Source organism: Tupaia chinensis, unplaced genomic scaffold (assembly GCF_000334495.1).
Source record: "Tupaia chinensis unplaced genomic scaffold, TupChi_1.0 Scaffold000106_1, whole genome shotgun sequence".
NCBI classification, from domain to species: Eukaryota; Metazoa; Chordata; class Mammalia; order Scandentia; family Tupaiidae; genus Tupaia; species Tupaia belangeri.
Window position 1 is genome coordinate 10,038 of NW_006159570.1, and position 12,915 is coordinate 22,952.

Consider the following 12,915-nt stretch of genomic DNA (forward strand, 5'->3'; position numbering starts at 1 on the left):
GCCATCCCCCCTGGGGAGTGATTTCTCGCTTTCTGTCTCTCTATCTCTCTCTGTCTGTTTGGCAAGCGCACGCGCCCTATAGCGAAAAACCTCTCCAAAAAAAAAGAAATATCATGTTAAAGGTGTATTAGTACTACATTTACTAACATTGAAAACTGTACTGTGATTTTATAAGTGAATATATCCTTATTCCTAAGAAATAAACATTGCAGAATTTGAGGAGGTAAAAGGATGTGATGGATGCAACTTTCAAATGGTGCAGGAAAAAATATTAGGTATATAAACATAAACAGAACAAAGGATACAGCATTTGAGGTCAAATGTTAATAATCTAAGCTGAGTTAAGGATATATGGATAGTCTCTGTTATATTTTTATTCTTGAAACTTTTCTGTGAGTTGGGTATAATTTCCAATAAGAAGTTGAGGAGGTTGGGAGAGGTATTAGGATGATAAGGATAGGAAGAAATTAGTAGTATGTTGGAGGTAGGATATATGGAGACACTGGTAGAGAAAAGTGAGGTGCAATACTGAAAACAAACACAGGAAGTGTTTGTTAGAAATCTCTGAACCTTGACACTATTTCTCCCTAATCATGTGTAATCACATTCCTTGGGTTAGTTTATGATCTAATAGCTGACAGATCCTGATGCAGAGAGACATCTCCATGAAGTAGTTAAGACCGTAAGCTCTGGGGCCAAGTGGTGTCAAAGCTGTGCCACAAGTAGGACCCATGTGGAAAAGTCCTGAGTTTGTGTCCTGGGAAACTACCTGAAGATGCCAGATTGTGGCTAAGGTGAGAGTGTTTCTTGGAGTAGAGACCCTGTCAGGGGTGACACTCTCTCTAAAGGAAGAAGTAAACTTTTTTTTTTTTTTAAAGAAGCATGAGCACTGGAGTTGGAGTGCTTGAGTTTGAACCCTTTGAAACTTAAACGCCATATAATCTTAGTGAAGCCATGTACCCTCTGTGTCATCATGTCTTTAAGAAGATATTAAAAAATTATCTCTACGCTAGGTGTTGTGAGAATTAAGTTAAATTAGATAGTAACATGAGAGAACATAGCATAGGACTTGAAACATTTCTGTATTCAACAAATGTTAGCAACTGTAACAACGCTGTTTACAAAGTGTCTGATGGGAAACGATTGGTAAAGGATAGAGACTCCAAAGACAAGCGTAATTTGTTCCAAGGGAATCTAACCACAATGGCTTTAGCCAGGCAAACCTAAATATGACTACTCCCTGGGTATGGGCAAGATCAAGAAAAAAACAGGTGAAGATGGATAAAGTCTTCACAAACTCCAAGAAAGTAAACTGGAGATTCAGGACTTGCACACAAAGTTAATGAATAAGGCATCTCTATGAAGTGCATACAGAACCCAGGTTAGAGCCATAGCAGCCACGATCTAGCCCACTGATTCTCAGTCACTTCTCTTATTTCCACACTTACTTCTAATCTTCCACAAACCAAGTCAAAGATACATTAACGATTTTAAACTATGAACCACTTTTAGTCCTTTTATTTAAGTTTGTCTCACTCCCCCCAAGAGTTTCCCTATTTAAGTAAATCATATAGCTTTGCATTCTACACTGTATGGCATTAAAAGTTTATGCTTTTAAAACAAAATTAAAAATAGGTAAACTGCTCCCTCCTAGTAGTTTACTTGGAGTAAAACCTACAAAATTCTATCAGCATCAGCATAAGCATCATGTTTGAAGCGGCACAAGTATTAAATACTGGCTCTTACACAATTATATTGCTATTTCTAGCTATCATCTCATGATAATTATTAGATTATTCTCTCCATTTAATCTTTTAGGAACAATATTACTATCACCTTCCCTAATACAAACAAGCAACATCTCTGTACTGCCTTAACAGTTAAATCAGATACCTGTTCCAACAAATGGATCAAACACAATATCATTTTCTTTCACTTTTCCATGGTTGGCCATGATGAACGATAAACCAGCATCCATGCTTGTATTTCCAATAAAATGTCTCCTTTTGACACTGTATGACTCAATAAGCTCTCTCTGTCCATCTGCAATCTAGGTCAGAGATAGTTTTCAAGTCAGTATACTCATACAGAACAGGCTGAAAATAAAGCATTCACAATAAAACCATGGTATCATGTTGATGAGAATGTACTCCTTACTACTACTCTAAATGTGTTTAGAACACATTTAGAAGGAATGCTTAGAATCCAAAATGGAGACTGGAAGAAATAACAAAACGCAACTTATTTCTAAATGGCTACATGGCCTTACATGCTTTTTTGAAAGAAATTAATGAAGAGAAATTCCTATTTGCTGCTTTTATGTAAGACTATGTGATTGAGGTGGCGACAGGCAGTATCTTTGAGTTCTTAATGTCTTTCCATTTATTTTGTCTTCTCAAACCAAATATGAATTGGATCTGAATGCAATTTTTTCAGGGACTGGTGATAGGTAAGCTTTTCTCATCTCTTTTTTCCTCCGAAATAACAATAATCTGTAACATAAGTCACAGCTTGTGGTCACCCACTTACAGCCTCAGGGGCATACGCAGAACTGCTCTACACTAATTCTACTTATTTTCAGAGTGAAAGACCTAGACTGGAGATTCCCACAAATGAGATACCTCAACCATGACATCACTCTTGCCATTTCTCTGCTTCATTCAAAAAAAAAATAGTCCAGATTTTCTGACAAGTTTTATATTATATCACCTCCTCTCTGGGCCCTACATTTAATAAGCTGCTTGCACTTCATAGGAATCTCTGGAAACAACACAATCACATACTCTTCACCAATTTTAATCCATTTAGTAGTTCTGACTCTGTCAGTTGCCTTGAAGTTCTACCTATAAAGAGTCAAATATGAAAGCTAAACTTTAAGCTTTTAAAGAAATAAACTGAAGCAGGTAAAAGAACAAATGCGTACCCATCTACCAAAATAAATATTATGTGGATTCTCAGGGATACAATTTGGGTCCAAACCATAATCTTCCAAAATAGAGAATATATGTTGTGGCTTCTTTAAATTCACTTTTCCTTCAAATGGCAGAAATTCAAGTGCCTGAAAAATAAAAGTAATTTTAATGTATTATTGGCAAAAATAGTGCTTTTTGATAAGACCTACACTGTAAGTCTGTTGTCAGCATTAAATAAGATAAACATAAAAAGTGCTTAGCACAAAGTGTGGTAAAAATAAACACTTAAGAGATACTGGGTACTCTTACATATTAGGACCAGCAGATGGCATAAAGTTTATAACACTAGATTCCCATGTGGTTGACCATAGTTTGAGTCCCAGGCCCAGAGGCTTAAAATTCACGCTGGCTATGTGTGCACATGTGCCCAAAATCCCGAGAGAAGAATGGAGGAGAAGGGACTGCAGCATGGCCATACCCCAGGGGTAATTTCTCGCTTTCTGTCTCTCTGTTTACCACCCGTCTCACTAGTGAGCAGACACACCCTATAGTAAAAATCTCTCTTTAAATAAAAAGGTATTCTTATAAATAAACAATACCTAGAGTACAATAATCCTATAGGATTTTTTGTTTTTGTTAAATTCACTTACATCTATTCGTTTGACTTTTTCTTCTTGTGTCAGTGTTTTATTGAATGTGTGAATCTTTATTTTATAAGTAGATTCTGAATGTAGAAATGGAACCTGAAACAAAAGCAGGTAAGTTTTTTAGGCTTTGTAATTCTAGAAAATCTACACATATGTCTGTATAAAAACACATTTCACTACTCACCATCTTCTCCACGGGGTAATTTTTAAGAGAACTGTACAGCTCCTCGGGAGACTTTCCATGACCCCACAGTTCAAATATAGACCTGGGAAATAAATGGTGGATACTAACCTCAGTAACAGTCTTAGTTCACACAGTAATATCTAACCGTTATCTTACTAGATCTTTACACCTGCTCTGCTAAAACAGTGCCTATGTCTTCTTAGCTATGAATGAAAAATACATATCCTAAAAACAAATAACTAAGTCCAAACCACACATAGAAGTTTAACTTTACATAGAAAGAGGAAAATTCAAAATAAGTCAGGATTTTTCCAAGTTTTCATCATTAAATTTTTATACTGTTATAGAACAAATAATGCAATAAAGTCACTTAAGTTATTTTAGTGAAAAAGGTAGAAAGCTATAGAAAACCTAATTTTTCCCAATGGCTTCATTAAACAAAAGGAAAAGAAAATCCAGATAAAAATTATACTATTAATGTTTAGCTATTATTTAATAACATTAAGCAATTAAGTCGCTTATAACGTTGAGTTCTTGGGACCAGCGGATTGAGTAATGGTCCCATCGCTGGATTCCCACATAGTCGACTATGGTTCAAGTCCTGGACCCGGCAGCTGGAAAATCACATAGGGTGAGTGTGCATATGTGCCCAAAATCTTAAGAGGAGAAAGGATTGTGGCATGGTCATGCCCCCCTGGGGATGATTTCTTGCTGTCTCTCTCTGTCTCTCTGATGAGCACATGTGCCTTAAAGCAAAAATCTCTCTCTATAAAAAAAAAAATAAAAGGTGAGCTCTAACAAAGTGGTACCCAGGTATTTTTTTTTAACCTCTTTTTGTGATATATTAAGAGAAAATAAAATTAACATTAAAACCGTATCCTGTCACAAAAATTTTGAATTAAAGTTAGTTTTGAACTTATGCTTATAAAAGTCTATTTTCATTCTGGTATAATTATTGTTACAATTACACTATGAATTTTGCTCTTTGAATTTGAACACATTCCTCCTTTTCTGTCTATTGAATTTGTAGAGAGAAAACATCTACAGTAAAACTACTCTTCCTTAGCTATTAAGGTATACCTCAACTATGACAAAAATAGAATAAAAAGTGACCAAATAAATTATCTAAGATTATTCAATTATTAATTTTACCATTAATAAAAAAAATGCCTCAGAGAATATGATTTTTGAAGAAAGTGTAAAATTTCTTAGTATTCAATTAGCTATTTTAAACCTAATAAGCCATATCTCTGGAATTCAAACTCTCCTTAGAGCTATAAATTTTAATATACTAATCTACAATAATAATTATTCAAAGCAGTTTTTTTAGTTATGTTTCCATCTTCTAGCAATATCTATTTAATAAAAAAGACCTAACATTAACAAGCTTCAGTTTAAGAAATGAGATTTACAGCTGCAGGTAGTTCTCAATAGGATGAAATTAACTAAATATGGGGTTGTAGCCAGTTCAGTAATACAACAATTACATATGGCACTATAAAGCACTGCTAGCCATGTTAATAAAATGACATATATGTGCATTCTTACTTGCATTGCATTATTATAATTTCGAAGGAAAAGAAAGTTTTCAGCAACTTGCCTAAATGTTTAGGAATTAAAAGCAGCCCAAGGATAACACAAGCAAGATCAGTCTTTAAGATGCTAGTTGAAAATACAGTTTAATTTTTTAAAGCCTATGACAGAACATTTTCTAATAGTGGGGGTGTGACAAGAAATAAAGAAAAGGAAAAAAATACAATAAAAATAGCTACAATAAAATGTAGATACTCAAGACAAACAACGAATAGTGTCATTATATTAATTCATACCAAGATCTGATAATCGCTAATAGTAAAACATCTTCATCTTACACTTACTAATCTGCTCATCAATTAACAACCATTTATAAAAAATTGTTTTGGGATTTTCAAACTTTAGTGATAATTAAATGTGGTATCTATCAAGAGAACATAGTATTTTACACCTTATACTATACTGCTGCTTAACACAGAAGTTTGAAAAAATTACCCAATAGCAAGTGCTTCTACATTTCTTTTTCAAGTGAGACTCTTTTGCTCCCTTGGTCAGCAGATTAACTTTCCTCTGTTCTACCACCACCATCCAGTGGCAAATGCAAGTTACTGCAAGCTAAACTGAGCTCCCTCCACAACCAACCACTTCCGCTTTCCACCTAGCAAAACCAGGCCTGAATAATTACAGAAGCACACGTACACTCACTCACGCACAAGACATGGTAAGTTTCTCTTACTTGGCACATACTGTCCGTTTCATTAAGTTTCTTGCAATATCTTCAGAAGGAATGCTTAGAATCCAAAATGGAGACTGGAAGAAATAACAAAACGCAACTTATTTCTAAATGGCTACATGGCCTTACATGCTTTTTTGAAAGAAATTAATGAAGAGAAATTCCTATTTGCTGCTTTTATGTAAGACTATCTGATCTAACTCTAAACAAAATTAAAATTACCTTAATCGTAAAAAAGTGAATTATTTTAATAGGTAACCTGTTAGGATAATACAGTTAGAATAATATAATTTATAAATGACTCTACAAACAAAAGGATCAGCAAATTAAATTTAAATGTATTTAAAGTTTAACTCAATTTTGTATTTGTCCATTTATGTATTTTCATGAAAAGAATGAGTGCATACAATTATCCCAAAGTAAAGTCTTGGAATTTTTATCATTGCTAATCATTCCTCATAATTATTTTATTTTTAACTGCTAGGTAATATTACCCTAGTTATTAAATGAGCCTTCTTTTTCAAGGTAATTGTGGATACCTCAGGGACAAAGAAGAGGCCTTCTGAAATAATAATGGAAAATAAGTTAATGATACCAGTTATCATTAACTTTCATTAATTTTATTTTTCCCCCTATGGAAAGAAAGCTCCAAGTGCATTGGGGGTTTTCTCTCAATCCTCTTTTTCATTTTCTTTCTTTCTTTTTTTTTTTTTTTTTTTAAGGGTTTTGCCATATGTCACCACATACACTCACTGGAGAGAGACAGAGAGAGAAAGAGAGAGAGAGAGAGAGAAATCACCCCCTAGAGGGGCGAAAACTCTCCTCAATTCTGCTCTATGGGTTTGGGGCATACATACATGCATGTGATTTTTTTTTTTTTTGAGAGAGATTTTCGCTATAGGGCGTGTGCACTCGCCAGACAGAGAGAGACATTAGAGACAGAAAGCAAGAAATCACCCCCCAGGGAGGATGGTCACGCCACAATTGCTTCTCCTCCATTCTCCTCTCGGGATCTTGGGCACGCACGCACACGCGCCCGGCGTGAGTTTTAAGCCACCGGGTTCAAGACGTGAACCGCAATTGACGACGTGGGAGTCCAGCAACATAGCCATTATGCTAACTGCTGGTTCCCGCATGCATGTGATTTTCAGGCTGCCAGGTTGGGACTCAAATATGGTCGGCCATGTGGGAATCCAGCACCTTAACCACCAGGCCACCTGCTGGCCCTTTAATGCCCTGTCTTAACATCCAGGATTATAGATGCTGGTAGGGCTTATGCATCCTGTCACTGGCACTGGTAATCTCCACCCAGATAACCTCTTGCAAGAACACAAAAACTTAGCAGGAGCCTGGCTTCAGCTCATCACCCCGCCCAATTATATCTACACTCTCTCCTTCCTTCTGTTCTCTTTTCAATAATGAAAATCACTCCAAAATAGAAGTCTAACACCAGGAGACTTTCAACTTAAATGTTCTCATCGTTTGCAAGAAGTCCTCCCTGTCATACCCAGTTCTTCTAATATTTATACTGCCCTACAGAAAAACTCCAAATAATCCAAACAAGAAAGATTGTCACCTTGCTATTATTTCTATTAAAAAATATGTAACCTAAAGGAAATGAAAAAACAACCTAAAGGAAATGAAATTAGATAAATTATGGTAGGGCTGCTCAATGGAAAAATATCATGAAGCTGTGTTAGTGATGAAGGCTAAGTATCACCATGTGCCTATATTAATACTATCAAGTGAAAAGGACAGACGGCAGAACTACATGAAAAGAAGTATCACTGAGGAGGGAAAACGAGTACGTGAGAAAAAAGACTGGAAGGCAATATCCCCAAATCATAAGTCATGTCAAGGAGGAAGAATCATGAATGTTTCTTTTTCTATTTTCCAGACTTTTCTAATACATTAATAAACTACACATACAAAATACAAAGGTCATAAATTCGCAATTTTATACAGTGCAGAATTTCACTTTAAAATGATTCCCAATATAAGCCTAAAATCAAGCTAGAATCTAATTTTATATTTATATATATGTGTGTGTGTAGCATTCATTAAAGGGCCCTTTTTTCAATGACAGGACAAATTCTGGTACAACTGCTGAATTAATAAAAATTAAAAATTGGGGCCAGTGATGCAGTGGTCAAATGTGATGCTCTGGGAAGCTCATCCACATGGGAAAGTTTGTGGTTCACATTCAGAGACCTCCCCAAGTACACTGGACACGTGCGTGCCCCATGACCCAGGGCTGGCAAAAGCTGGGAGTAAATGGCAGTATCAAGACACTGTTGGGGATGCTGTCTCTCTGTCTGTCTCCATCTGTCTGTCCCACTCGTTCATGGAAGAAAAAAATTTTTTTAAAAAAAATTTAAAACTAATAAAATAAATGAATACTGGAAGCAAATCTAAATTACTGTCCAAAGTCACAATTTTTCCCAAAATATTATTTTTATTTCATTGCCTATAGAAACAGATCTAAGGGGCCAGCATTTGGTGTGGTGGTTAAGGTGCCGTACTTCCACATGGCAGCAGTTAAAATCCTAGATCCTGCAGCTTGAAAAATCATATTGGGGGGGTGTGTGCTTGTGAGGCCAAAATCCCAAGAAAAGAATGGAGGAGAAGGGATTATGGCACGGCCATCTCCTCTGGAGGATGATTTCTCACTTTCCTGCTTTGTCTTGCGTCTCTCTCTCTCCACTAAGCATACGTACTCTATGGCAAAAAAATATTTAGAAAAAGAAAGAAAGAAAGAAAAGAGACAGATACAATTAAGTACACAAATATAAACTTAAAATGGCAGTCCTCCTCAGACCCAAAGTTCTAATTATAAATACACTACATCGTATACTTACCTTGCCATAAGTATCCTGACTGCTGGTGAACTGACCTCCAAAAAGTGAAAGCAACGATTTTATTTCCTACATTAAAAATATTACAGAAAGAATACATTTTAATACAGGGAACTCAAAGTCTACTAAGAGAAACAGGTAATACAATTAAGAGCTAAAAAAGAGCAGGCTGATAATCTACCTGAGGTATTTAAGTTTAAGTGCCAATTACAACTTCAAATTCTGAAAAACTTTTACCATAATAACCAACCATAGTTAGGTAATTTCTGGGAAATTTTAGACAGAAGGAGAGTTCTTGACTTGATTAGAAAATGCCTTGGTTTTGAAAAGGAAAAAAAAATGATTACAGAAATGACAGATTAATAAATATGGCAATCAATCAGTCTATGAAGTAATTAAATTATTGAAGGTGTTTGTAAAAGAAATAATTTACTAGGAAGCATCACAGTGGATTCATTAAGCACAAGTATATTAAGTTATCCTCCTCTTTTTCTGGATAGTTCCCGAACTAGAAAGAGAAATAACCAATAGATACTTTAATGCATCTGCATTCAAAGTGACATCTGTTCAGGTAACATAAATATCATTTGAGGCAATCACTTTGTATTGATAAACACAAGTGATTATGTAAGTTTTATGATTTGTACCACTACTGAATCATCTTTTCAAATATTACAAAACAGGTAGAAGAATCCCACTCTTCTGGGTATGAAGAAAGTAACCTAATGAGACATCCCTGCTTATAATTCCTTTCCTTCCAACCAGAAGACAGCCATTAACACCAAGCTGCCATAAGCCACGGCCACTGATAAAAAGTATACCCAGACCACAAAGTTTCCTATGCCAAGCTCAAAAAGAATGGGAGGTTTGAGCAACTGGTGCCATTTCCATATTTTATTTTTTGTCCATAAAACAAATCTTTTATTTTTTTCTTAATTCTTAAGTGTTGACCCAGTAGCCTAGTGGTGACGGGCTTAAGTGTTGACCCAGTAGCCTAGTGGTGACAGGAGCTGGTTTCCACATGGCTGACCGTGGTTCAAATTCTCATCCCAGTAGTTCTGAAAGCATTCCAGGCAGGTATGCATACATGTTCAAAATCCCAAGCAGATGGAGAACTGAAGAAGGTGTTGCAAAGTAACTATACCCCATTGGAGGGAAGTGCAAAAGGTGTTTGTCTGTCTCTTTCTCTCTCTCTCTCTCTCTCTGATGAGCACATGCACCCTCTGGCAATTAAAAAAAAGTTCTTAGTATTAGAAGAGGCTCAGCTACAGTGGCACAGGCTACTGCACTATACTGGAGTCACATGGGAAGACCAGGGGTTCAGATTTCAGGTTGACTTGTCACATGGGAAGACCAGGGGTTCAGATTTCATGACGGAAACATGCTCGCATGCCAGTGTACAATCTTGGCTGGCCAGAAGACTTAGGGGAGGATCCCAATGTAGCAAAATCCAACTGGAGGTCTCTTGCAGACTAAGGAGTTTTAGTCTTCGGACACAGAGAAAATAACAGAACTGAGCTTCTGAAAGATTAAACTGGCACCAGAGTAAGACACTAAGAATTCAAGAGGGCAGAAACTGTTAAAATCATTATGTACTAGGGATGTTATTCTAAAGACCCCAGCCTAACCACCTTTTATTTTAGAGGGCTTTCTAGTCCTTTTCACTGGCAGAACATCCCCTTTATCAATTAAGACCTAATTAAAATATTATCTCTGGGGGACCCCATGGCCTGGTGGTTAAGGCAGCTGGATCCCACATGGCCAATCATGCTACTGAAAGCCCAGACTCAAAGTCTTAAGAAACATACTGAGCACATGTGTATGCATGCCTAAAATCCTAAAAGAAAGGAGAAATAGAGGATAGGGGAGATGCTTTCTCCTTTCTCTCTCTCTTTCTGGCAAGTGCATACACCCTCTAGCAAAAAAAAAAAAAAGAGAGAGAGAGAGAGAGGGAGGGAAAAGAAAAAATAATTAAAATACTATTTCCTTCAAGAAACTCAAAACCTTAATACTGCCATAATATTCCTTCATAATAAAGCCAATGAGCTCAGCAGTACTGAATAAAATCACAGAATCTTGGCACAGTTACAAATACATGATCTCTAACTCAGGTTTCCTGCACCTGTGTTCCTCGCTACTTAATTGTTTCTCTTGATTTTGTCAACTAAATGACTATTTCAATTTTACATTTTTCTCAAATTCTCCATCCACTGCTGGTCCCCTATCCCTTGTAAAAGACCCTTGAGTCATTCATACCTAGAAAACAAACCCTTGAGCAGCTACCCCACACCCATCCTAACCCTCTTTTTGCCTAATCTCCCCTTCTACGCAAAGGCGAACACCTCCCACTGAGCTCTTATATCCATTCTGTCCTTCCCCTCAACCTATTCCTCTACTCAAGCTGTCTCTCCATAGAGGGAGTCCACCCTTGACCCTAGGCTCTCCCCAAACTGTTAAGTGATCTCTTACTTTCCCTTCTTATACTCTAGTTAAGAGTAGTCTATCCTAGCTCCCCTTCCTCATTTTCCCCAGGCTACTAAACCAAGCAATCTGGCTTCTCCCACTAAAACTCTACCAAAGCTCTAGCAAATTTCACCAACAAATTACTTGCTAATCGAGAGTCAATGGACACATTTTCATTCCTTTCTAACCAAAAAAGAATAACTTGACAATATCAATATCAAAATCCCTACTTTAACTTTACCCTCTTTATTTCTGTGGCCTCACAACTTATTCTGACTTACCTATCTTCCCCATTGCCTTCTCTTTCCTAATTACCAATCAACATGTCTATGTGTTTACACTTAGGTTTCTCATCAAAGTGGGCTTTTCAGCCCTCTTCACTCACAGAACATCATTTTCAATTAAGACTTAATTAAGATACTATTTCCTCCAGGAAACTAGGGTTGGCTCTTTACTCTTTTGACTCGATGCTTTCTGATTAATTTCATCCTCTCAGTTTTTATACACAGAAGGTTCCCAAATACTTATTGCCTATACAGTTCTATGAGGCACTATGTATACTCATCTATTTACCACCTCCTGTTCAGCTGCACTGATATCACGTAAACAAATCAAATTCAACATAACAGAAATTTAAATCTTGTATCTACCTGTGTTCTCTCTTTTAAATGGAGACCCTTCTATATCCACCCCAGGAATCATTCTTCACTGGTCCTCGCTCACTAAATATTTTGAACTAAATATTTTCCGAGTTCATCCTTTACTGTAACCTCTTGCACAAAGGCAAGGCTTCTTAATCTATTAAGAAGACTATTTGAGCAAACTCCTGACTGGTCTTAGACTTCAATCTTACTCCTTTCAAATCCATCGTTCATACCGCTGTCTTAAAACTGTTCAATTAATTCCCCTTTTAAGCTCCAGGATGTTCGAGGCTTTTAATTTTTCTGACCTTTACCTACCTCTCCTGGTCTCTTCTTAACACTCTCTGCCACATATCCGATGATGCAGTAATAAGAATTCTAATTCACTTATTTCTCTCCTTGGCCCAGCTAACTCCACTCATCCTTTATGTTAAGTGCCATCCCTCACTGAAGCCCTCTAAAATGTCAACATCCCCTCCCCCGGACCGCCCCCGCCCCAGTGTATTAGAGTCCCTTTCTACATGCACTCACATTCCTCTATGCGATATCACTGCACTTGCCGGCGTTATTCTATAAGCCCATGCTTGTGTCTTCTCGGCCCTTACCCTAAATAGTAAGGTCCTTGAAGGCAGAAGCTGTTTTGCCAGAGCTCGGCCCAGTCTATTACATGCACTCCGAAATCATTTCTGGAATGAATAGATAAAACCCGTTTCTCAACCTCTCCATCATCTAATCCTCATCAGCAACTCCTCCACCGAGTTTGAAGCGCCTATTCTGACTTAAAACACTACGCTGTGTGCCGATGTCTATGCTCCGCTAGACGAGCGGGTCCTGAGGGGAAAGCATCCGTCAAATGCACCTGCCTAACCGGCACACGTGCAGAGGAATGAATGAAACGCATACCCGGCAGACGTGGTCTATCCTAGACTTCTCTCTCACACACCCTC

At 37.1% G+C, this 12,915-nt stretch overlaps 1 protein-coding gene across 1 annotated transcript in view; it reads right to left on the reverse strand.

Annotated features, from left to right (window-relative positions):
• Positions 1-1,893: 1,893 nt before the first annotated feature.
• TRMT11 (tRNA methyltransferase 11) overlaps positions 1,894-12,915 on the reverse strand; it is a gene marked incomplete at its 3' end in the record, with an annotated part of 12,373 nt that continues 1,351 nt past the window's right edge. Inside the window, 6 exon segments of the mRNA XM_006143800.3 lie at positions 1,894-2,050; positions 2,924-3,058; positions 3,563-3,655; positions 3,744-3,825; positions 6,013-6,086; positions 8,868-8,933. Of these exon segments, the coding sequence (XP_006143862.2) occupies positions 1,894-2,050; positions 2,924-3,058; positions 3,563-3,655; positions 3,744-3,825; positions 6,013-6,086; positions 8,868-8,933 (607 nt within the window).